This window comes from Clarias gariepinus, chromosome 22 (genome assembly GCF_024256425.1).
Source record: "Clarias gariepinus isolate MV-2021 ecotype Netherlands chromosome 22, CGAR_prim_01v2, whole genome shotgun sequence".
Taxonomy (NCBI): Eukaryota; Metazoa; Chordata; class Actinopteri; order Siluriformes; family Clariidae; genus Clarias; species Clarias gariepinus.
The window spans coordinates 21301943-21322354 of record NC_071121.1 but is presented as its reverse complement, the minus strand read 5'-3'; the positions used below and the strand labels follow the sequence as shown (position 1 = coordinate 21322354).

The 20412-nt window shown below is 37.4% G+C and overlaps 1 protein-coding gene across 1 annotated transcript in view; it reads right to left on the bottom strand.

Annotated features, from left to right (window-relative positions):
- Positions 1-1885: 1885 nt before the first annotated feature.
- Positions 1886-20412, bottom strand: part of esyt1a (extended synaptotagmin-like protein 1a) — a 31992-nt gene continuing 13465 nt past the window's right edge. Inside the window, exons 4-31 of the mRNA XM_053482327.1 lie at positions 20286-20359; positions 20133-20205; positions 19957-20046; positions 19398-19453; positions 19064-19184; positions 17968-18144; positions 17165-17247; positions 16999-17047; positions 16704-16793; positions 16469-16570; positions 16301-16372; positions 15390-15476; positions 14326-14475; positions 13536-13709; positions 13033-13209; positions 12053-12135; positions 11896-11944; positions 9421-9510; positions 9219-9314; positions 8749-8820; positions 7788-7874; positions 7514-7660; positions 7281-7414; positions 7079-7177; positions 5612-5743; positions 5388-5493; positions 3816-3865; positions 1886-3404 (exon numbers count right to left, since the gene is read on the bottom strand). Of these exons, the coding sequence (XP_053338302.1) occupies positions 3377-3404; positions 3816-3865; positions 5388-5493; positions 5612-5743; positions 7079-7177; positions 7281-7414; positions 7514-7660; positions 7788-7874; positions 8749-8820; positions 9219-9314; positions 9421-9510; positions 11896-11944; positions 12053-12135; positions 13033-13209; positions 13536-13709; positions 14326-14475; positions 15390-15476; positions 16301-16372; positions 16469-16570; positions 16704-16793; positions 16999-17047; positions 17165-17247; positions 17968-18144; positions 19064-19184; positions 19398-19453; positions 19957-20046; positions 20133-20205; positions 20286-20359 (2748 nt within the window). The 3' untranslated portion in view covers positions 1886-3376. The remainder of the gene's footprint in view (positions 3405-3815; positions 3866-5387; positions 5494-5611; positions 5744-7078; positions 7178-7280; positions 7415-7513; positions 7661-7787; positions 7875-8748; positions 8821-9218; positions 9315-9420; positions 9511-11895; positions 11945-12052; positions 12136-13032; positions 13210-13535; positions 13710-14325; positions 14476-15389; positions 15477-16300; positions 16373-16468; positions 16571-16703; positions 16794-16998; positions 17048-17164; positions 17248-17967; positions 18145-19063; positions 19185-19397; positions 19454-19956; positions 20047-20132; positions 20206-20285; positions 20360-20412) is intronic.

Below are 20412 nucleotides of genomic sequence, written 5' to 3'. Positions count from 1 at the left end.
ACCTCTGACCCTCGACCACTTCAGAGCTGTTATTTCAGCTGTAAAAATATGAACTAATCACAGAAAAATATTCAGTTAGTGTAGGTGTTGTTCACACACTGAGCAATTGGTTTATTAGTAGAAAAGATATAATTAGAAAAAAGCTGTAATTTTCTAGGGTGCATGAGGATTGGACATGATTGGAGCAATGGAAAATGTGGTCAAGGTAAGAAGAGAAGTGCATGAAGTAATGCAGCCATCATGCATAGTGGCCACGGTACAAGTCTTTGGAGGTAGTGTTATGATCTGAGGTTGCTTCACTTGGTCATATCTAGGCTCAGCAATGTTATGTGGCAATAAAATGAAGTCAGCTGACGAACTGAATGTACTGATAACACAGGCATATTCCAGCACTCAAATTGTAAAAGAGTGATTCTAGGAGCATGAGGAATAATTTTAACACATTAACTGGCATCCACATTGTGCAGTCTAATCAAAGCTACATATTATTTAATGAAATCTGTGTCTGTGAGTTTATAACCTTCATTTTTGGCCAGACAGTGTATAATGACTGGAACTGTACAACTACTCATGTGTACATATACAGTATATATATATATCAGCTAATCAGTCGATCATGATGGAGCAGCACGACGCACAAAATCACAGAGATACAGGTCAGGAGCTTCAGCTAATGTACACATCAAACATCGGAATAGTCAGAAATCAGTGACTCAACTGTAAAACTACTGATCTCTCAGGATTTTCACACACAACTTTAAGTCTTTTTTTAATCATCAAACAAGTTGAGTTATTTTAATAATTCAATTCATATTCAGCAGGGTAACCATCCCTCACACCATTCTTTTATCAGTCTTATTCCTAATGCTCATCAGACGTTTCAGGTTCATATTATGTGTCATCTGAAAGTTTTTCATCCTGACTGTTTGATGGAATGCTTTCAGTATCGTCCTAGATTACAGTGATAACGTAATTTAATATAAGATGTTTACTGCAAAAAAAATGTTTAGTCCAAAGGGTTCATTTAGTCTTAAAGGCACTTATATAAATATTAAGGATGCCACAGTCTAAGCAAATCAGTATATGGAACATTATTAAAATAATCTAAATGATTGTAGAATATTGCAGCTAACACACCAAACCATGAATACCATGTATATATACAGTGTATATTATATATATATATATAAAACAGTGCAACTTCATATGCAAGGTCAATATTACTCACTAAAATGATTAAGTTAGATGAAGTAGCTGTAAATTTGTGTTATTAAAATGTTTTATATATTTATACTGTTTTATACGTATATATATATATATATAGTAAAAAAATGATGAAAATTTGTGTTTTATCAGCATTTTCCTTTCTCCTGATAGTTTGGTAAAACTATGAAATACAAATTGTCAGAAAAATTAAGATGGAATAAACTTTTGATTACTCTAGTAACGAAGAGCAACAACTGATTAGTTTTAAACAATAATGACACTTTATAAACCTGTTATAAATAATATATATATTTAATTACAGGTACTGAAATACTTGTTTTTTTATGTAAATAATGCTCTTTAATAAAATTGTTCTTCTACTCAAGCAAAGAATGTAAAACGAGTACTACACAGTGATGGAGCAGTGAGTTTGATCCAAGTTTTTACCAATTACGTTCAGTTTCACCTAAACACACATGAAAAGTGGAATTTCTTTAGGATATTGAAAAATGTAATTGAAAATTGTTTTGGGGCATTGTGTGTGTGTGTGTGTGTGTGTGTGCGTGGTCCATCATACTATTTTGTGTTTTTCATTTAAAATTTAATTTTCTACCCCAAGCAAAAAAAAAACAAATCACATAATTGTAGGCAATTTAGGATTACAACTGAAACAAACACATTTAAAGTGCAAAGAGAATGTTTATTAAAACAGTTGCGTTACAGATTTTCAGTGCTGGCATCAACAGACAGAAAAAATCTGCCTCATCTACGAATGTCCTCTGGTTTCTCTCCAAAGGAACCGTTACTTAACACACATTCTTCAGAACATTTTCTCTCTTTTTACTTTTACAAAAATATATAACTTAATATATACTTCCACAAACTCACTTCTCACAGGATGATCTTAAATCTGTTTGGAATGAATATAAAAAGCACAGTGATATGATTCTGGGATGTTAAAAGTGAAACAGATACAACTCAATCTCATCAACACTTTGGATATACACATATATCAAGAAACTCCATTTAGAAGTCAATGCACAGTGAACAGAAATTTCCCATAATGTGAGCAAATATGTTTCAGCCAGAAATATGCAAACACAAAGACAATTAAACCAGCATATAGATAAATGGAACAAAAAAAAAAAACATTGTCTGGGAAGAAACAGAACCAAACTGTATCTTCGGTTGTCTCTGGAGTGGGTACATCAAGGGTACAACTTTGTATAACTTTAGTGTGTGACCTATGGAGACTTGCAGTGTATTTAAAGGTACACTACTGTATACATCCCGATTATGTCTCTGGTGTACTGAGAAATCTTTTTACTTTGATAGTGTCCAAGCACAAGTGAAACACTGGGATAGCAGGGGATCGTATAGAAAAATAAAGGTAGTTTTACAACTGTGTTCTGTAATTCTGCGCAATTAAAAATCCCAGTTTAACTTCATTCCTCGTAATAAAGATAAAAAGAGCTACCCACATGGACCCCACAGTAACATCTGAAGATACTGATTAATTAAATGTTTTGCTGAGAGTGCATCTTATGGTATTTATATTTGTATCTTTATTTGTTAGAGTTTAAAGAAACAGTAATGACACTTTTACAGAAAACTTATTTCAGACGGAGCTTTAAATAACTACAATATTACCCGTTTTTTTTAAAGAAATACAACTTTTATGCATCTTTTAAACAGAAACGCAAATAGTATACAAATAAAACCCTCAAGAGGCCTGCTATGAAATTTGCTAAAATATATATATAAAAAAAAAAAGTGAAATGTGTATTTGATGCTAAAATAAAATATCTTGTCAAGCATATTCTTTATTTAAGATCACCATAGAGGAACAGTGTTTCAGTCATTTTATCTGGCACGGTTAAGCGTTCTTCATTCCTATCAAGACTTATATATATTCAACCTGTTTTTTTTTATACCCTTTGGGTCAAAATGGCACATATGATTCTCCTGGCGTGCACTGACGGTTACACCCCGCCCAAAATGCATTTGGTATTGCTGGAAAATTTAAGCAAATACAGAGCATAAATTGTACAACACAACATTTTCTCCTTTATTTGCATCACTGTGCTATACGGGTAAAGTGATATTAGCAGCATGCAGATGCAGACGTACAGGAGCAATGGGATTGTCACACAAGCGTACAGCAGACGGATTAATTGGTCTCGTCTGTTAAATCATACCTGAAAATAAAATAAAAAAAGAAGAATACATGTAAATACATTTGACACTGAACATCAATGGTGAGTGAGAAAGCATGCATCTTAGACTTATGTTTGTAAGCTTTCACGGAGAGACCTGACTGTTATCACTTGCATTTCCAGTAAAATGATTTTCAGAATAAATGCTAATGTAACTGTACTAGCATAGCAATGTTCTTCTGTCAATGACCGTCAGTGTAATACACCATCGCTGACTCCTTATAAAAATGAAAAAAAATCAAACAACCTACAAACTAGCAACGAAATGTTTAAGCATATCAAAAAATTTTTTTATAAAAAACAAATATGGTTTATGGTAGAGCTTATTATTTTAAATGATAACTTGTACAGCATGTGAAACAGCATGAGACACAGAAGATTTTCATCACTTACCACTGTGGCGCACCTGCCCTTAGGTCAATCTGATTCAGATCTAACTGCAGCTGCAAGACAAAACACACAAATCACACTATTAGCACATTCAGTTTTTTTCATTATAATCATTCTTTTCATTTTTCTCCCTAATTAAGTTGTAGCCAGTTCCCCATCAAAGTGTCAAATACCAACCCGAGAGGGTGTTGACTATCAAATGCTTCCTTTGAGACACATAATGCCAGCTGAGCAATTCTTTTCAAACTGCTGCTCACGGCAGCGTAAAACACTAAGAGGGAAGGTCTATCTGACCTTTCAGCCTGTGTGAGCTCAACATTGGCTAGTGTCATTATGATTTATGTGAGAGTATAATTAATGTTAGTATGCCATCCCTTCCCCCCAAGGGAGCACGCCCAATCTGCTTAGGAGCCAACCCCTTAGTTAAACAGCTAACACAACCATAACACCAAGATGAAAACACTGAGGTTTAAATACACACACACACACACACACACACACACACACACACACACACAATACATATACACATTTAGCCCTAGGTGTATTTTTGTATACTACATGTTTTGTCTGCATTTTCTCTTATCCCGTCCCTTATACTTACTCTTATATTGTTCAGTTTCATGATAAAGATTGAGTGATTTACAGTAGCCAACATTAAACTTATAAAAATGAGACTTTTTCGCATATGACTACTGTATGACTACTGTAAGTTACAGCGATAGTTAGGTGTTCTGTAGTGAGACATTTATATATATGATTTCTGAAAGGAGTACCCAGTTTAAGCGACTTGTCACCAGTAGACCAAGCCGTTATCTAGTAGCGCTTTGTGTTTTTTCTGAAACAAGCCAATTTTTTTTCTTACTTACTTAAAGAGAAAAAAATATGCTAGACAGGCTAGTGATGCTATAACTTAAGTGATAAAAGATAACCTGTTTCTGTGAAAGTTCTATAAATTAGACGCATTTTTTACTCTTTAACCATCATGTCATTGATTATTGTTTTGCACTAGTATTTTATTTGATACTTATTAACACCAGCTAATTCCAGTCCGCTAATTTGATCGGATTACTGATATTTACTATAACAGCTTTGGACCATTTTACAGTTTTCGAGTGGCGCGGTGGTAAAGCGCTCGCCCTATCATCCGGAGATCACTGGTTCGATTCCCGGGAGATACTGTAACCTCTCGCAGCCGGAGGTCTGGAGAGAGCTGATTGGCTGAGCTCCCTCAGAGGGGAGGGATCAGAGGTACATTGTGCTCCCACGAAAAACACGGCTAATTAGGGGCTGAGCGGAAGGAGCGGATAGCGCTGTCCTTCGAGTGTGTGATAGTCTTCGGCCCTCCTGACTGAGTGGTAGTAGTATCCTTAATGTGAGAGCCCCCTAGTGACGGGGGAATTGGACACGACTAAATTAAGGAGAAAATCGGTAAAAAAAATCCCCCCAAAAATAAGAATATGAGCTGATATGCAAGATTAGATATTCCGACATATTGTGTCAGAAAATGAGCATAGAAAATGATGCTGTTGTAGTGAATATCAGCGTGGCTGTGATATAATATCATCACCATACCCTGCCAATGGTCTCTTTCTCACGGCTCATGAAAGAACCACTGTTTTTGACGGACAGGTCCAGACGTCTCTGCATGGCCTCCTTCAGGGAAAGGCTGAAATCAAACCTGAAGAAGAGACAGAGACGATAATTACGAATCTTCCGAAACCTGAATGCTGCACTAGCACTGTTAGTGTTTTCAGATGAAACACTGAAGATGTTACTAAGGTTGTGATCCTTAGTACCTCTCATTGAACTCAGGATTGAGGTCTCGCTTTTTGACGCTCGTCTTTTTTTTGGTGCTTCTGTTCTTGTCAGGCAGAAGGATGAACGACACATACGGGTCTGAGCCGTCCTTGGAGCATGAAGGCAACTTCCTAGATGGGAGGAAAAGCAAAATAACCAAAAAATAAGCAATGTTGTATTTACACTCCTACCACCACTATCAGAACCAGTACTACTACTATTAATAATGAACAGTTTATTTTTATGGTTTTATTTATATGGCGCTTAGAAAACCCAAGGCTGCTTTCAAGAGCAATCAATAGAATAAAATAAGCATTGAGAAAATATATGACAGCAGACATTTTAAAGGAGAAGCACTACTATGCTCTAAGGAGATGTTAGCAAATAAAACACAGTTATTACAGAGAAAGGAGAAATTAATGTCATTTTTGGGAAAAGAAACTCTTTGTGCAGAGCGTGTAACATATGTTTGGATTTGGAACACAATGTCTCTAAAGTCTTCATGAGTAATTCATGACATAATACATGAGTTCCCTCTTTTTCAACAATCATGTGGGTGAGAGAATACTTATTTATAGCGTTTTTAAGAAAACTGACAACCGGAAATTGTTTAGAGGACATTCTACAACATTAAATGGAACTAAAATTGATAAAAGAATAATCATGCCATGCTGATATGACAATTTAAAGAACGAACCTTGTTTTTTAATGGGTGGAGAAACATAACAAGTGCCTCCAGGTAGGTGCTTGTCTAAAAAGCTGAACAAATTCAGTTGTCATTGTTTTCGGATCAGGAATGGAAGCGGAACGGATTTAAGTGACTTTTATAATTTGGGAACACATGGCATGACCGTAAAGACTTTCAATCCTTTTAAAATGTTCGGGTTTTGACTATTCTTATCTTTACATTGATTATTTTTGACATTTTATCTACATCAAACCATTCAGAGAGCCCTGGATGGGTTGCGGTTTATCCTGGAAGAGATCACTTCCATCAGGACAGGAATCTTTCAGCAAACACAATCAGTCAGAAGAACTTGCAGTGATGCTTCACTTTAAGATGACACACCACCACAACAACATAACAGTGACTTTGCACTTTTTTTTTTAGTATTTCTATAAATCTGTGTGTCATCTGTGCGATCATTTTACCAGTTCGTGCATCTATACATATATTAAAGTGTGGGAAAGTTAGGTGCATGCTGGGAGAATATGCTTGATAGGAAAGGGAGTCATTCCAATCCTGTCCAGGGTATTATGCACTAACATACTGTACATTTGTTCCTGGGGCAATACAGAGTAGGGAGAGTGGCAGAACCTGAAGGAACTCATACCATACAGACATGAAGAGAGCATTCAAAACTATGCATACTCAGCAACCTAGGACTGAACTGAACCAGGCACCCTGGGGTTAAGAGTCACAAATATATATATTTATATACAGTATACATTTGTTTAAAACAAACCTGCAGCTGTGGACGGTGATGACCAGTCTGTTCTCCTCAGTCGCGTAGGCAATAGAGAGTTTCACCTGGCCTCGTCCGCTGGCTCCAGCATCCCCACCTCTATATATACACAGACAGATGCATATAAAACCATTAGTATATCAGTGACTCATTAATTTAACAGTAACAACTAAAGGCATTTAGACAGCATGTAGTGACCCACCCTTGGCCCGGAACGCTTCTGTGTCTGAGCTCCTGATTTTCTGTGACTTGTGTCTCGGCACTGGGGACGCTGTGGTCCACCTCTTCACTGCCACTGGTAGCACTGTCACCTTCCAACGACTTAGAGTGCAGCAGCTGGATAACAGATAGAAAAACTTAGCAATTTAACACAAATTAACATACAATATTATTAAAATAGAAATGTTTTCTTGCTTCTATAAGTTTTATCGTTACCTTGAGCTCTGCCCTTAGCAATATCTCACTTTCAGGCAGGGCCCCATCCAGAGGAAGCCACCGGTCCAGAACCAAGCCTGGCTCATTTAGTAAGTCTTTAACAGGCAGCACTGACGCACCGAGGGGCTGGCCCCAGCTGTGAGACAACTACACACACAAAAGGGAAGTCATGTGTAAAATAAAAAAACATGCTCTAAAAAGGAAGCGATACAATGTAAACTACAAATACATTACTGCTGTCTGCATTTATCGTTAGTAATTTGCATATTCTCACTTTGATAGTAAGCATTTCCTCTCTGGGGTCATGGACAAGAAAGCAGAACGCATCATCCCAGCGTGGAGATGTTGAACGCTCAGCAAGCTGCCATAAAAAAGAGAAATACATGTTACTGTTTTGATCAAAACTGTTGCAACAATAAAGTTAGTCACTCATCCTCTATACCGCTTTATTCTGTATTTAGGGTCGCGGCGACCTGGAGCCTATCCCAGGAGTCCCAGGGCACAAGGCAGGCTACACTCTGGACAGGGTGCCAATCCATCGCAGGGCACACACACATACACACACTTATTCACACACTACAGGCAATTTGGGAACGCCAATTAGCCTAACTTGCATATCTTCGGACTGTGGGAGGAAACCCACCAAGCACAGGAAGAACATCCAAACTCCATGCACACAGAGACCGGAATCAAGCCTGGCCAGAAATCGAACCCGGACCCTGGAGGTGCAAGGCTACAATGCTAACCACTACACCACCATGCCAAATTACAGAGGATCTATTACGCAAAATGTACTTTTTAGTAATTTTGTTTACATTTAGATTGGTCTGAAGTGGGAGTGTACAAGCAGATAATGTGATTTTAAAATATACTTGCTTTTTGACCTTTTTTTTTTTTAGGATAACCCAACTAAAAAAAGAACTTGATATTAAGTTCTTGTTTACAGAACTGTAGTATAAAAGCAATATCACACTTTCAATTCTGCGTTTATACTGGAGACCTGCAAGTCTGCAATTTCTTAGACTTCTAGTCTAATTGCTTGAGTAATACTGCATAATTGCTTAATCCATAGTAGTCCACCTGTACTACTACTTGTACTACTACTAGGATTACTACAGTACTTATAATAATAATAATAATAATAATAATAATAATCACTATTCTAATTCAAGTGCACAATCTACACTAAAACACAAAAAAATGCATAGAAATGTTGTGTATCTTTTAAATCTTACTTTACTCCTGGAGGTAACATTCTTGAGAGTCAGCTCGGCTCCCACTACTGGCTCATGTCCATTCTTCTTCAACTGCAAAAAATATTAATTGACATGACAAGAACAAAGAGAAGTGGTCAAAGCATAAAATTAACTTGACTTCCTTCTTCAGACGGCATTATCCAGGCATTACGTGACAGTTACTCAATGGCATGGAAACATTTGACTGTTTCTCACATTAAAACAGGAAATACATCATGTCTTTACGGCTAAATAAAAACTGATTCATGTTTGTGTAAAAGCACTTTGCAGACTCTAGAAATATTATTAATTTCTATTGATTCTATTGCAATGCCTGCCATCCTTATTACCACTTTTTATTGAAAAATACGTTTAGACAGACTGCAATGGTTATTGTTGGACGTCACAACGTAAAAAGGCAAAAACCAAAACAATCAAAGAAGCAAACAGAGAAAGAGGAAAAGACTCACAGGCAGGCCATGGGCTCGCTCTACATACACGCAGAGGATGGCTGCAGCCGGCACTGCTTTGTTCACGTACAACTGCTGAGACTGGTAGTGCAAAATCTAACACAGGATGAGACAACATGACTCAGATATCATGTTTTACAGCAGGACGCGTTACATAATCTAGAGAGAATGTCATAGACATGTGTTTTAGGTGGGAATTCACCTGTTGAAGTCTGCTTGGGTCTGAAACTCTTGGCACCCATTCCAACAGCACGTGAACACGTCCCGATGTCACATCATTCAGATCGTACCACTACAACACACAGGTACACAGGTCTTTTTCCTGGGAATATTTATACACTCTGCGAGTCAAAGGTTTGCTTAGTCAAAGGTGCTAATTTGAATAGAGTGACCAAAAGCCTTTGTTCCTCTCTGCTTTTAATAGGTTCTACATGAGAACTCTTTGTTTCGGGGAACTTCTGAATTTAGCACTTATTGGGCCTCATGCAAGGAGCAATATTTATACACACAATTTTTTTCTCTTTATTATATCTATTCATTTCTGGGGTTCACCAGTGTTTTTTTTCTCTTAGGTAAGAGAAAATCTTATAAGTGGTTGAAAAAATTCACACTCTACATATTGTTCATAGTTTTAAAACTGAAACACAAAAAAATGTTTTAAATTTAGAGGAGAAAGAATTGCATGTTTTTAGAGGAATTATAATGGCTGGATCCTTTAAACCATGAGCTAGAGATACAATTAGCCGATTGATCTCATTTTAGACTAATAAAACCCTGTTTCTGAATGCTGTGTGTTTTGGATGGCCTCAAGTACACTGAAAAAAATAATGAAAACCACTATACAGTGCAACTGTTACAAAAGTTTATAAAATTCTAACATAAGAGACACTCTTAACTTTTTTATCCAATTTTTTGTTTATTTTACTGTGCGCCCTCCGCTAACACGGCATTCCCAGCATTACAGATCCTTTGCCCATGCATGTTTTTATTTTACCTGTAACGCCAGTGCTTGCAATCTGGAAGATCATATGATTACTTTGCTTAAGTTGATTTTAATGTACTGTGAAACCTCGGATTGCGAGTAACACAGTTTGCGAGTGACCCGCAAGACGAGCAAAGATTTTTAATACATTTTTACTTGGAAAACGAGCAAGTCTTGGTTTACGAGTACCGAGTATGTATCATGTGCTTCTTGTTTTGATGCCGAGCATCACGTAATCACAACTGAGCCACTTCTGTGGAATTGTGGGTAATTGTCTCCCCTGCTGGGTCTTAGTGCCATATAATAAAGATTATGTCTTACTGGTATAATCAACATCCGTGCACGTGTTTACTGTTTACTATAACACTGACCACGTGTGTGTGCGTAAAACATCTTTTATTTTGTGACTATATGTGTGTGTATAATGTGTGTGTAAAGCAAAAGCAAGTCTCATTAGAGAGGTTAAAAATCCATTTTCTCTATCTGCTTAAGGCTCAACCTGCTCTTTGTGTCTGTGTATGTGCGCATCATTGGACACCGTGCCACACACACACACACACACACACACAAACAAACACACACATACACACAAAACCCTCCTACAGTACTTTCGCCTTCACAGACACACACACACTCTTTCTCTCTGCTCTACACAGAAACACTGCTCTGTCGCAATTCTTTTTAAAGGTGCAGGTTAATTTGTTTTATTTTTACTTTACAGCTGTGATTTCGTTAGTGTGTCGCTCAATCGTGTGTAATTGGACAGATTTCTTGTTTATTTTTCCGATAAAACAGTGTTTCCGTTGTATACGCATGTGTGTGTAAAAAGAGTGGAGGAAGGGTAACAGTGTAAGACGAGAAAGGGAAGGGGAACTTACTTTAGATTTACACACACACATACACAGCGTCTGCGCGCACAAACGTAAACACTTATCTGTCAGGATTTATTTTTACTTTTTGTAATGGTAAAGTGCAGGTTCATTTGTTTTATTGTTAGTTAATAGTTTGTGTTAAATTTTTTTCTTTTCTTTTTTGGGCTGTGGAACAAATAAATTGAGTTTCTATTATTTCCTATGGAAAATAATCAATTTGATTTACGAGTGTTTTGGAATACGAGCCCACTTCCATAACGACTTATGCCCCTAATCCAAGGCTCCACTGTACTTAAATTTTACTACTGCTGTAGTTTTTCTTCTTCTTACTATCTTTCTTGGTGGCATCGCTCTAACTCCTGTACCTAATTTGCACATGCTACAATTGCCCTTACATGCCCTTGCACTGGCCCTTTTATGGTGTTTAGGGGTGTTTCCTACAGTAATTACATGATGAATATATGTGCCTGCAATCTATGATCAATTGGGAGTCATCATTCTGCTCAACTCAGTGAGAAAAAAATAGGATGATTAAGAATGTTTGGGCTATCTGGCGATGGCTTCTCTTTATTTTTTTCTGTTAACAAAAAATTATTAGAAAATTTAAGAAACATTCAAGACAATGTTGTTGCATGAGGCCCATGCCCTTTTATCTTTATTTTTTATAAATACTATTTCAGCACAAATCATCCTTAAGACTTTTTTAACACATTGAGAAACTAGAAATTATAAAAGCAAGCTAGTGTGTAGAGAATTTTCACTGGTAATGTATAAGCTTTCCAGTCTTGCCAGTCTACAGCACATATTAAGCAGCAAGACTCACCTGATCAGTAAACTGGGAGCTAATGATGTCACTTAGACTCAGTTTAAACCTGCCAACAAACAATAATTATAAAAAATGTATTATATACCTCAATGTTTATATACCCTGATATAGCGTGAATATAATAAAGATACAAAACAAAGATACATTCTTCTACCTGCCCAGGAAGTCATCCTGATCCACGTCTTTGTCGTACAAATCAAATTGCACTTCTTGCCCTGGGAGTGCCGTGAGAATCACCTGCAAAGCGAGCAAGCAAACACAGCCATGCATAAATTACAAAGCTCTCAGCACTGAAGATGCAAAGCAGAGAACAAGTGACTGCTTGCGTGTGCAACTGATCACACAGGACAGAATGAAACTGAAGCAAATCCACAAACATTCCCCAAACTAATTACTGACCAGAAAGAGCCCCGGAGGAGGCTGTCATCAGCTATCCAGTCAGCTAACTTTAAAGATTACAGGCTATGTGAAAGGCTGGAGAAAGAAATCACTGACCATGTACGAGAGGTATGTCAACATTTATAATGGAAATATATGTGTTATTTACAGGGTTTTTTTTTTTTTCAAACCCTAATATGCTGATCTTGGTTATTACTTGTGTTTACATCACACAGTAAACTTAAGGTTTTCCTGCAGCACCTAGACCACTGCCTTTAAACATATGGTAATTATGCTGCTAGCCTTTAAGACCAAAAAAGGAAAAAAATGCTGAATTAGGAGAAACATAACAAGTTTTGGGATCTACTATAAAAACAGAACAGTTTAAAAATGTTTATTAAAAATATTATTATCATGAGATAAGAACAATACTGTATATGCAAAGCATTAAAAGAAACATCTAGTACATGTTACACATTATGTAATTAAGACACCAAGCCGTGATAGGTGTGGGATGTCAGGTATTAACCCTGCCTCTAGGTATCAGCTTTCAGAACTTAAAACAAGCAGATATCACACATTATAAAAAGGGGTTTAAGCCCAAGAACAGAACTATACGCAACTGAGCCATGCTTCTGTTTGAGATCCCTGCACAACTGTCTGAATAGTACTTGATTCTGAAAGCGTCTATCCAAATGTTTTCAAAAAGTCTCTTGTGCATGCGCTCTTGTTCAACCTATAATTTTGTCAATGTACCTCGTAAAGTTCATTCCACACTGGGTTGAGATTCTCTTTTATGATGCGGCTCTTGAAGGTCGTCCCTCCCACACGGATCTTTACATAAGGATCACTTTTGCCCTTCACCATGCCACCCATGAAGCTATCTTTAGCTATAAGAGCCTTGGCCTCCTTTAGGTGGATCCTCAGAACACCCTGGAAAAGAAGGACAGTCAGAATGCACTGATTATCAAACGGCTAAATCACAGTCTTGCTTTTGTATTGCCCAATAATAAGTATAAAAAAAGTTAAGCGCTAATTTAATTTAATTTAATTTAATTTAATTTAACTTAATTTAATTTAATTTAATTTAATTTAATTTAATACATTTTTGTTAACCAATAAATTGGACTGAATTTTTTCTAATATTTTTCAGATCATACTAAAATTCAATAATTTCCATCAAGGTAATTTAACTAACTAGACACTACTGAGTATAGCAGAGCAAAAACACAAATTTCTGTTTTGTTGTGGATGCTCACCTCAGAGGCGAAACTGGCATCTGGGCTTGTGCGCTGTGGACGCGGGGTTACCGTCTTAGTCCCTCCTGATGACTGGTCTGAAGTGATACCTTCCTCACCTCCTCCCGAGAATGGATCAGAGGGAAAAGGCGATACAGGTGAGGTGGGAATGGCCTCTTCATTAACCCAAAGTACCTGAGATGTGGGTAAAGAGCAAACAGTTTGCAGATTGTGTTGTGGATGACTGTATTGTTTTTACCTGGTTTGGAGATACGACATAACATATTCAATTTTTAAAGAAAGACTTTTACATATACATGATATAAGACACATGTAAAGGTACCAAAAAAATATGACAGACTTCTGAAAGTTACATTTTTGGATTTGACTTGGGCCTTGCAGCACTTGTATAAAACCAAAAGTACTAACAAAAATTAATTTATGCAAATTTTTACGGTAACTTAAAAAAATGTAAAAGATTTAATCTGCTTTACTTCCTTGTCTTAATATCTCGAAGAAACATCTTCAAACTGTTTAATTTATATTTTTAATTCAGACTCTAAAATAACTGGTCTAACCAGGGGTTTGTTTGAAACCATATGTATAGCAATCCAAATTAAATCTAACAATCTAAACTGAAAAAAAACAACAACAACAACTAATAATTAGGGAAGTATTTTGTCCCTGTTTGACTTGAATGCCCCTTGCATGTTTAAAAGGGGCATTTAAAAAAAAACTGGGACTAAATCTTCCCTTTATTTTTACTGAACCAGTATAGTTTGCACAGACCGACTGGATATACTGATCTCACCCTCATTATGATGTTCATATAGATGCGACTTGCAGGGCCCGAGTTCTCCAGCTGGAACCACTGGTCCATGCTCAGTTCCGTTACAGTAAGCAGGCGAGACAGAGGGATAGACAGACTGCCCAAGGACACAGATCTGTCATCATCTTTCACCTGAGAGAGAACGAAAATTGTACAAATACAATATTTCTATTGAGATCTTGTTACATGACACAACTGTTTACGCGGAGACACCAGGAAACTAATTATCAAACTTCTCAATCTATAAAAAGGAAAGTTGAGGAAGTTACATTTTGAAGACAATATAACCAAATGTTTTGTTTACTTCTGGTCCGCTAGTTCAAATAGCCAGACTCACTTTATGTTTAGTTTGTACATCATCATTAAAGAAGCCCCTGCAAAAATTGCTCTTGCTTCGTCCCTTTTCATTTTCATTTGATGATCTTTCATATTTTAAGTCAAAAGCTCCAATCATGAAAAATGTCGTTAAGAATACTGTAATTGTTTTCAGCTATTACTAGAATTGTAATTTTTCATATCGAACACAGACGAGCAGATTGCTGCACACAGGGAAACATCCCGGTCTCGTTATACTAAATATCAGCATCAGAATATCACTTGTCCACTTTAATTAGTGGCCACAATGTGTTAATTTTCACACTTCTTTAATATTATGGTTTACTATGCCTAATTAATTATATTTAATCTCATAAGTCGATTTTCGGTTTTATGTTTACATTATAACATTATAAAATGTGGCAAAGGTCAAGTTGGAGCCACTGACCTTTGGTTGTCATGCGCCAATTTGCATCATGCAAACTCATGTCTGACTTTTTATTGGTATTTGTCTGGCCGCAGTCTAACATGCTAACATGTCTAATTCAACTTAATCCCCTACAGGTATTTATTTCTGATTTACATCATGTAAGTCTAAAGTCTTAAAACCACTCAGATACAGTACTATCATTTCTACAAAACAGTCTGAAAAAAACAGTGAGGTTGTTTTACCATATTGTAAATAAAGCCTTCTTAATTCAATCTGAAATCAGTTATGCAATGAGACGTGCCTGAATGTCAAGGTCCTGTTTGCGTGGGTCTTGGATGAAAAAGGTAAAGGCTTCCTCCCACACTGGGTTGGTGTTGCCATAAGAAGTCTAAAATGGAAAAAAAGAAAGTGTGTGCACCACAGCAGCATCAACAGTATGTGTATCAGTTATAATTATTCTTTCTTATTTGCTTTTATGAAAATACTAAGGGCTGTTCAAGTCAAACCGGGACTTTTAATTGGTTGTGTAGAAAACAGATTTATGAGGGTAAAAACTCAGTTTATTTCACTATATAACATCCTGCTACACAAATTCACTTCTCCCAACATTTCATTAGTGCTTGGATACCAATAAAGAAGAAAATGTTCTTAGTATGCCAAAGCCATGATCGGACCGCCTGCTTCACATCTGAAACCCTGGCCTCCCACAAACTTCTTTAATGACCCAAACATATGGAAATGGCTTGGAGCGAGGTCAGACTATACAGGAATGTGGCAATGACTCCCAGCCTAGATCCTGTAATGTGCAAGTGGTGTTCATGAATGATTGTGTGTACAGTTTCCACAGACAGATACGACTCTTCCTGCAAGATGATGACAAATTTGCCTTTGATTTTTAAAGATCAGGAGTTCCACTTCCTCGGTCAGGATCATCATTCACAGACGTACGGACCTCTTTTAAAAGTTTTCACCATTCAAATGTTCCACTGCACCTAAGAATCTCATCGCCATTGTACTGTAAACGTCCCCCAAAATTTTTTTTCCCTTATTAATGAGAAATTTCATTACTGGTCACGGTATAACTTGAAAGCCCCTCATATTAAGATATTGTTTAGAAAACATGATCTGTTCTGTTTTCCAGGAAAAATATAAAATATTTGGTTACATCCCCAGTGATCATGTGTAGATATTAAACCTATGGTAAAAACTCACCCTGCTCTCTTTGGTTGTATCCTGAACAGACAGCTGCACCAAAGGACTTGGGTTCTTATTGCCTTTTTTCATCTGTATAAAAAAACACGCCATAAGTTATCGATATGTCTAATACACCAGAAACTATGCGAAATTAAAGCACAGATGCTATGAGAGTGAAGGATTTACGGGAATATCCTGGGCTCGGTCCAGGTACACGGTCAAGATGGCGGCAGAGGGTGGATCGGCATTCTTACGGAACATGGTGATGTTTTGGTTTTTCTGAATGACCTGTTGAATTAAACAAAGCTTTGGTTAAACGACTGGCCGAAAAATGACTTTTTATATACTGTATATATCATCTAATGTTGCATTCCACACAACAAGGCAGATACAGTATGTCTGATTGATGACTAAGTCTAACCTCAGTGAGGCGCTCTGCAGAGGGCAGCAGTGAAAGCCACTCAAGCTTGAGATGGACCTTGCCAGTTGTTGTGTCCTTCAGAGTGAACCACTGAAATCAAAGAATAGGGGTGTGGAAGGCGAAAAAAAACATCAGACTGAACCATTTCAAATCAGTGGGGGAGTAGAGGAAAAAAACACACTGTGAGTCATGCATTTTCTTTAAAGCACGGGAAATGGAAATGGTGAAGGAGAACAAAGTTGGCGTGAAAAACGGTATTGTTTTTAGTGCAGGAACATTAAAAAAGTGTCTTAACCTCGTCCAAAACTCGTGCTTTCTTTACATGGCCCAGGTCCAGCTTGATCCTGTGAGCAAAGAAAAACAAAAGGATAGAAGAGAAAGGGCAAGTCAGGGGACTGAGTAGAGGGTAGAGTAAGGAAGTGGCTAAAATCTGACACTTTCATAACACAAAATTGTCATACCTCCCTAGGAGATCATCCTGATCGGGGTCTTTGTCAAATACCTCAACTTCCAGTTCTTGGCCAGGGACCTCATGGACTATTACCTAACACACACACACACACACACACACACACACACACAAATAACAGAAGTTAACCCAGACATCGACCTCTGTTCATCTGATTTAAGCACATGATAATCACATTCTTATGAAAACACACATGGTTGCTGTAAACATGGTTACTGTAATTCCCGAATCGTTGTAATCATGGCGTTCTCCCAGAAACAACGAAGAGTAAACAAAGACAGTAGTCAGCAGAGATTAGTCTGGGAATTACACACAAATTCACATGTAGAATGCTTCGCAGATCTCTCAGCAGCGTGCTTTGGGTTTTAGTTTGACTAGAAAATGCATGGTAGCTTGGGAACACCCTGCCTGATGAACTATTTTGTACTGTACAGTTCTGATGACTTTTTAAAACTGAACGCTTCTAAACCAGTCAGTGAATGTGAATTTATTAATGAATATTCTAAACAAATAAAATGTTTTTAAGCATTAACAAACCGGTGAACTATTCCTCAATAAAAAATAGAAAAAAGGCAAATTTGGAAGCAAAATATGATGAAATAAAGGGTGGCCTAAAACTTTTGCACAGGAGATTCTGTAGAAATTTCAACAGTTTTTGCAGAACATATCTTTTTTTTTTTTTATTTCACAAAAAATATGTTGACTAAACCTTGTGTACGAAGAAAAAGATTGAGAAACATGACACTTTACTAACACTGCAGACCACTGATTGTGACATTTCTCACACTCTCATACCTCATACACCTCCCTCCACTGCGGGTTGAGGTTGTTGTCCACGTGGTGCGATGTGAATGTCTGCGTGCCCACCCTCAACACGGCATAAGGGTCCGACTTGCCAGCGATCACACCCTTCATGAAGTTGTCCTTGGCGGCCAGGTTCTCAGCCTCCAGCAGGTGGATGCGCACGATGCCCTGTGGAAAAGTGGATGAAGCACAGAATTATGATGGAAAATGAAATAATATGGACATTTAGGTCAGTTAGTTTAAAGCCCCTTTCCCACGTTACTGAACTATTTGAGACCGTGCAGAATTGTCCTGAATTGGAGGACTTGACTTTTCTTGGACGTTTAACTCTGTGATGTCACATGCCCGAATCATCTACAAATTCGTATAATGTACTGTACTTATGTTATGATGGTATGATGTTTATGATGTCATATGCACAACATTCTCTATGATTTATAGAGAATGGTATGAAAAAGAGCAAATATCCAGTGATCAAATTCAGGAATGTGGGAAGAGGCTTTAATATATGTGCTGTATTATAAGCTGCCTATGCTACATTAGAACTTAACTTAAACTTATTCAGGTTTGAGTAAGAATATCTGGAGTAGTTTTAAAGATATAAGTCTCTGTCTCAAATTTTCGTGATTTTTAGTGACTTATCTTTCTAGAACATCAGCCATTACGGGAAGCACTGACTCATTAAACACAAAGTTGTGTTAGTAAAATACACGATTTAGAAATTCAGAGGAAAGTTAACTGTCTAATCAGCAGATTATAGCTAGAGATCATATCCTGCCTGACTCACAAATTTGCTTTGTCTTAAACAAATACCTATTTAACTACTGCAATAATACTTCAAATAAATAAAATATATATTTTTTTTAAATAAATTGTTTTTGATGATGAATTCACAAAATGTCAATGTTAATAATAATAATAATAATAATATAACTCAATCCAAAATGTAGATGTCTATAAAGCTATGCTTTAGAGAAAACAGAGCATTCTTTTACTAGCAAACAGTGTTTTATGGGACATGAACACAAACACACATATATGTCATGGAGCTGTCTGACTGTAGCGTAGCTGCTGAATACTGCATTACCCGTGGCAGAGGGGAACGGAGCTGCGCTACGTGCAAATCAGCCACCAAAGGGACAGTGAGGCGGTTGGGGAGCACCAGGAAAGAGGCGATAGCGTCCATTACCATAGTGTCCGACATGGCACTGTAAATGAACGCAAGGGGAAAATGGAGCAAGACTGATTATCTGCGAGTCACCATGGTGAACTCAGTGGAGTTTCAATAATCAGACCCAGTTTCCCATTCATTCTTGTTAGATGACACACAGATGAGAAAACATTGCACAGCAGGAACGTAAGATGGAAACGTTAAACTTATGGAATTCATCGCAGGTTAAAAACAAAGTTGCACCACTTACTTCAGACCTGGAATGTCTAAAAAGTTGGTAAGTCCAGTCCAGTTGATTTCCAGTGTCTGTGGCAGAGAGAGAAAGAGAGAGAGAGAGAGAGAGAGAGAGAGAGAGAAAACCTGAGGTTACAATTTTCTTGGGCTCATGGAAAAAAATTGGACAAGAGAAAATTAGAAAAAAAAAAACATCGTCTGGTATGATGAGTAGGGTGGTAGGCTCAGAAATTGGCATAAGTGACATGAAAGCATGGAAAGTGGGGGATTTCTTTCCTTGCCACACTTTGGCCGCCTTAGTATCCATGAGCCCAAAGAAATTGTATCCTCACTTTACTCATCTGAGCGTAGTTTAAATGCCAAGAGTATTGTTGCTGACCATGTCCGTCCCTCTAAGTCCAGCAGTATAACACGCCAGGTGACAAAGCTAAAGTCATCTCAAACTGTTTTTTTTTTAACATGACACTGTACTCAAATGGTCTCCACAGTCACCAGATCTCAATAGAGCACATTCTCAAAATAAAAATAAAAACTACTCTTAAAATATAAAGAACCTTTATAAAAAAAAAACTCACAGGTCTCCGGATGAAGAACATCGTGACAGCTCCAACAAGAGGAACATCTCCAATCAATGGCTCCAGGATCACCCTCAGCTTTCCATGGAGCTGAATATCCAAATAAAATCCAGTGTTTGTGAGTTGCTTTCATGGAAGAAAAGACTCTGTTTGTCTCTCAATCGCCAGGTCCTTACCTGAATTCCTTTCACTCCAGCTTTGCAGAAGTACTTCTTCACCTCCACATTGATCTCCACGTTGCCAGCATAGCTACAAACAGAGAGCAGAATCAGCACCTTTGCAACATATATCCAGGTGACGTTTCTGTGAATTTCAGTGAGGAGACTAACCTGATGTAGAGGTCTAGCAACACCTGACGTCTGTCTTGCTCAGTGTGGGCCTTCACTCCAACCACTTTTATAGGCTGGACAAACGGTATTCAAGCTTTTTAGAATTTAACTGAGTACATGTTATGAA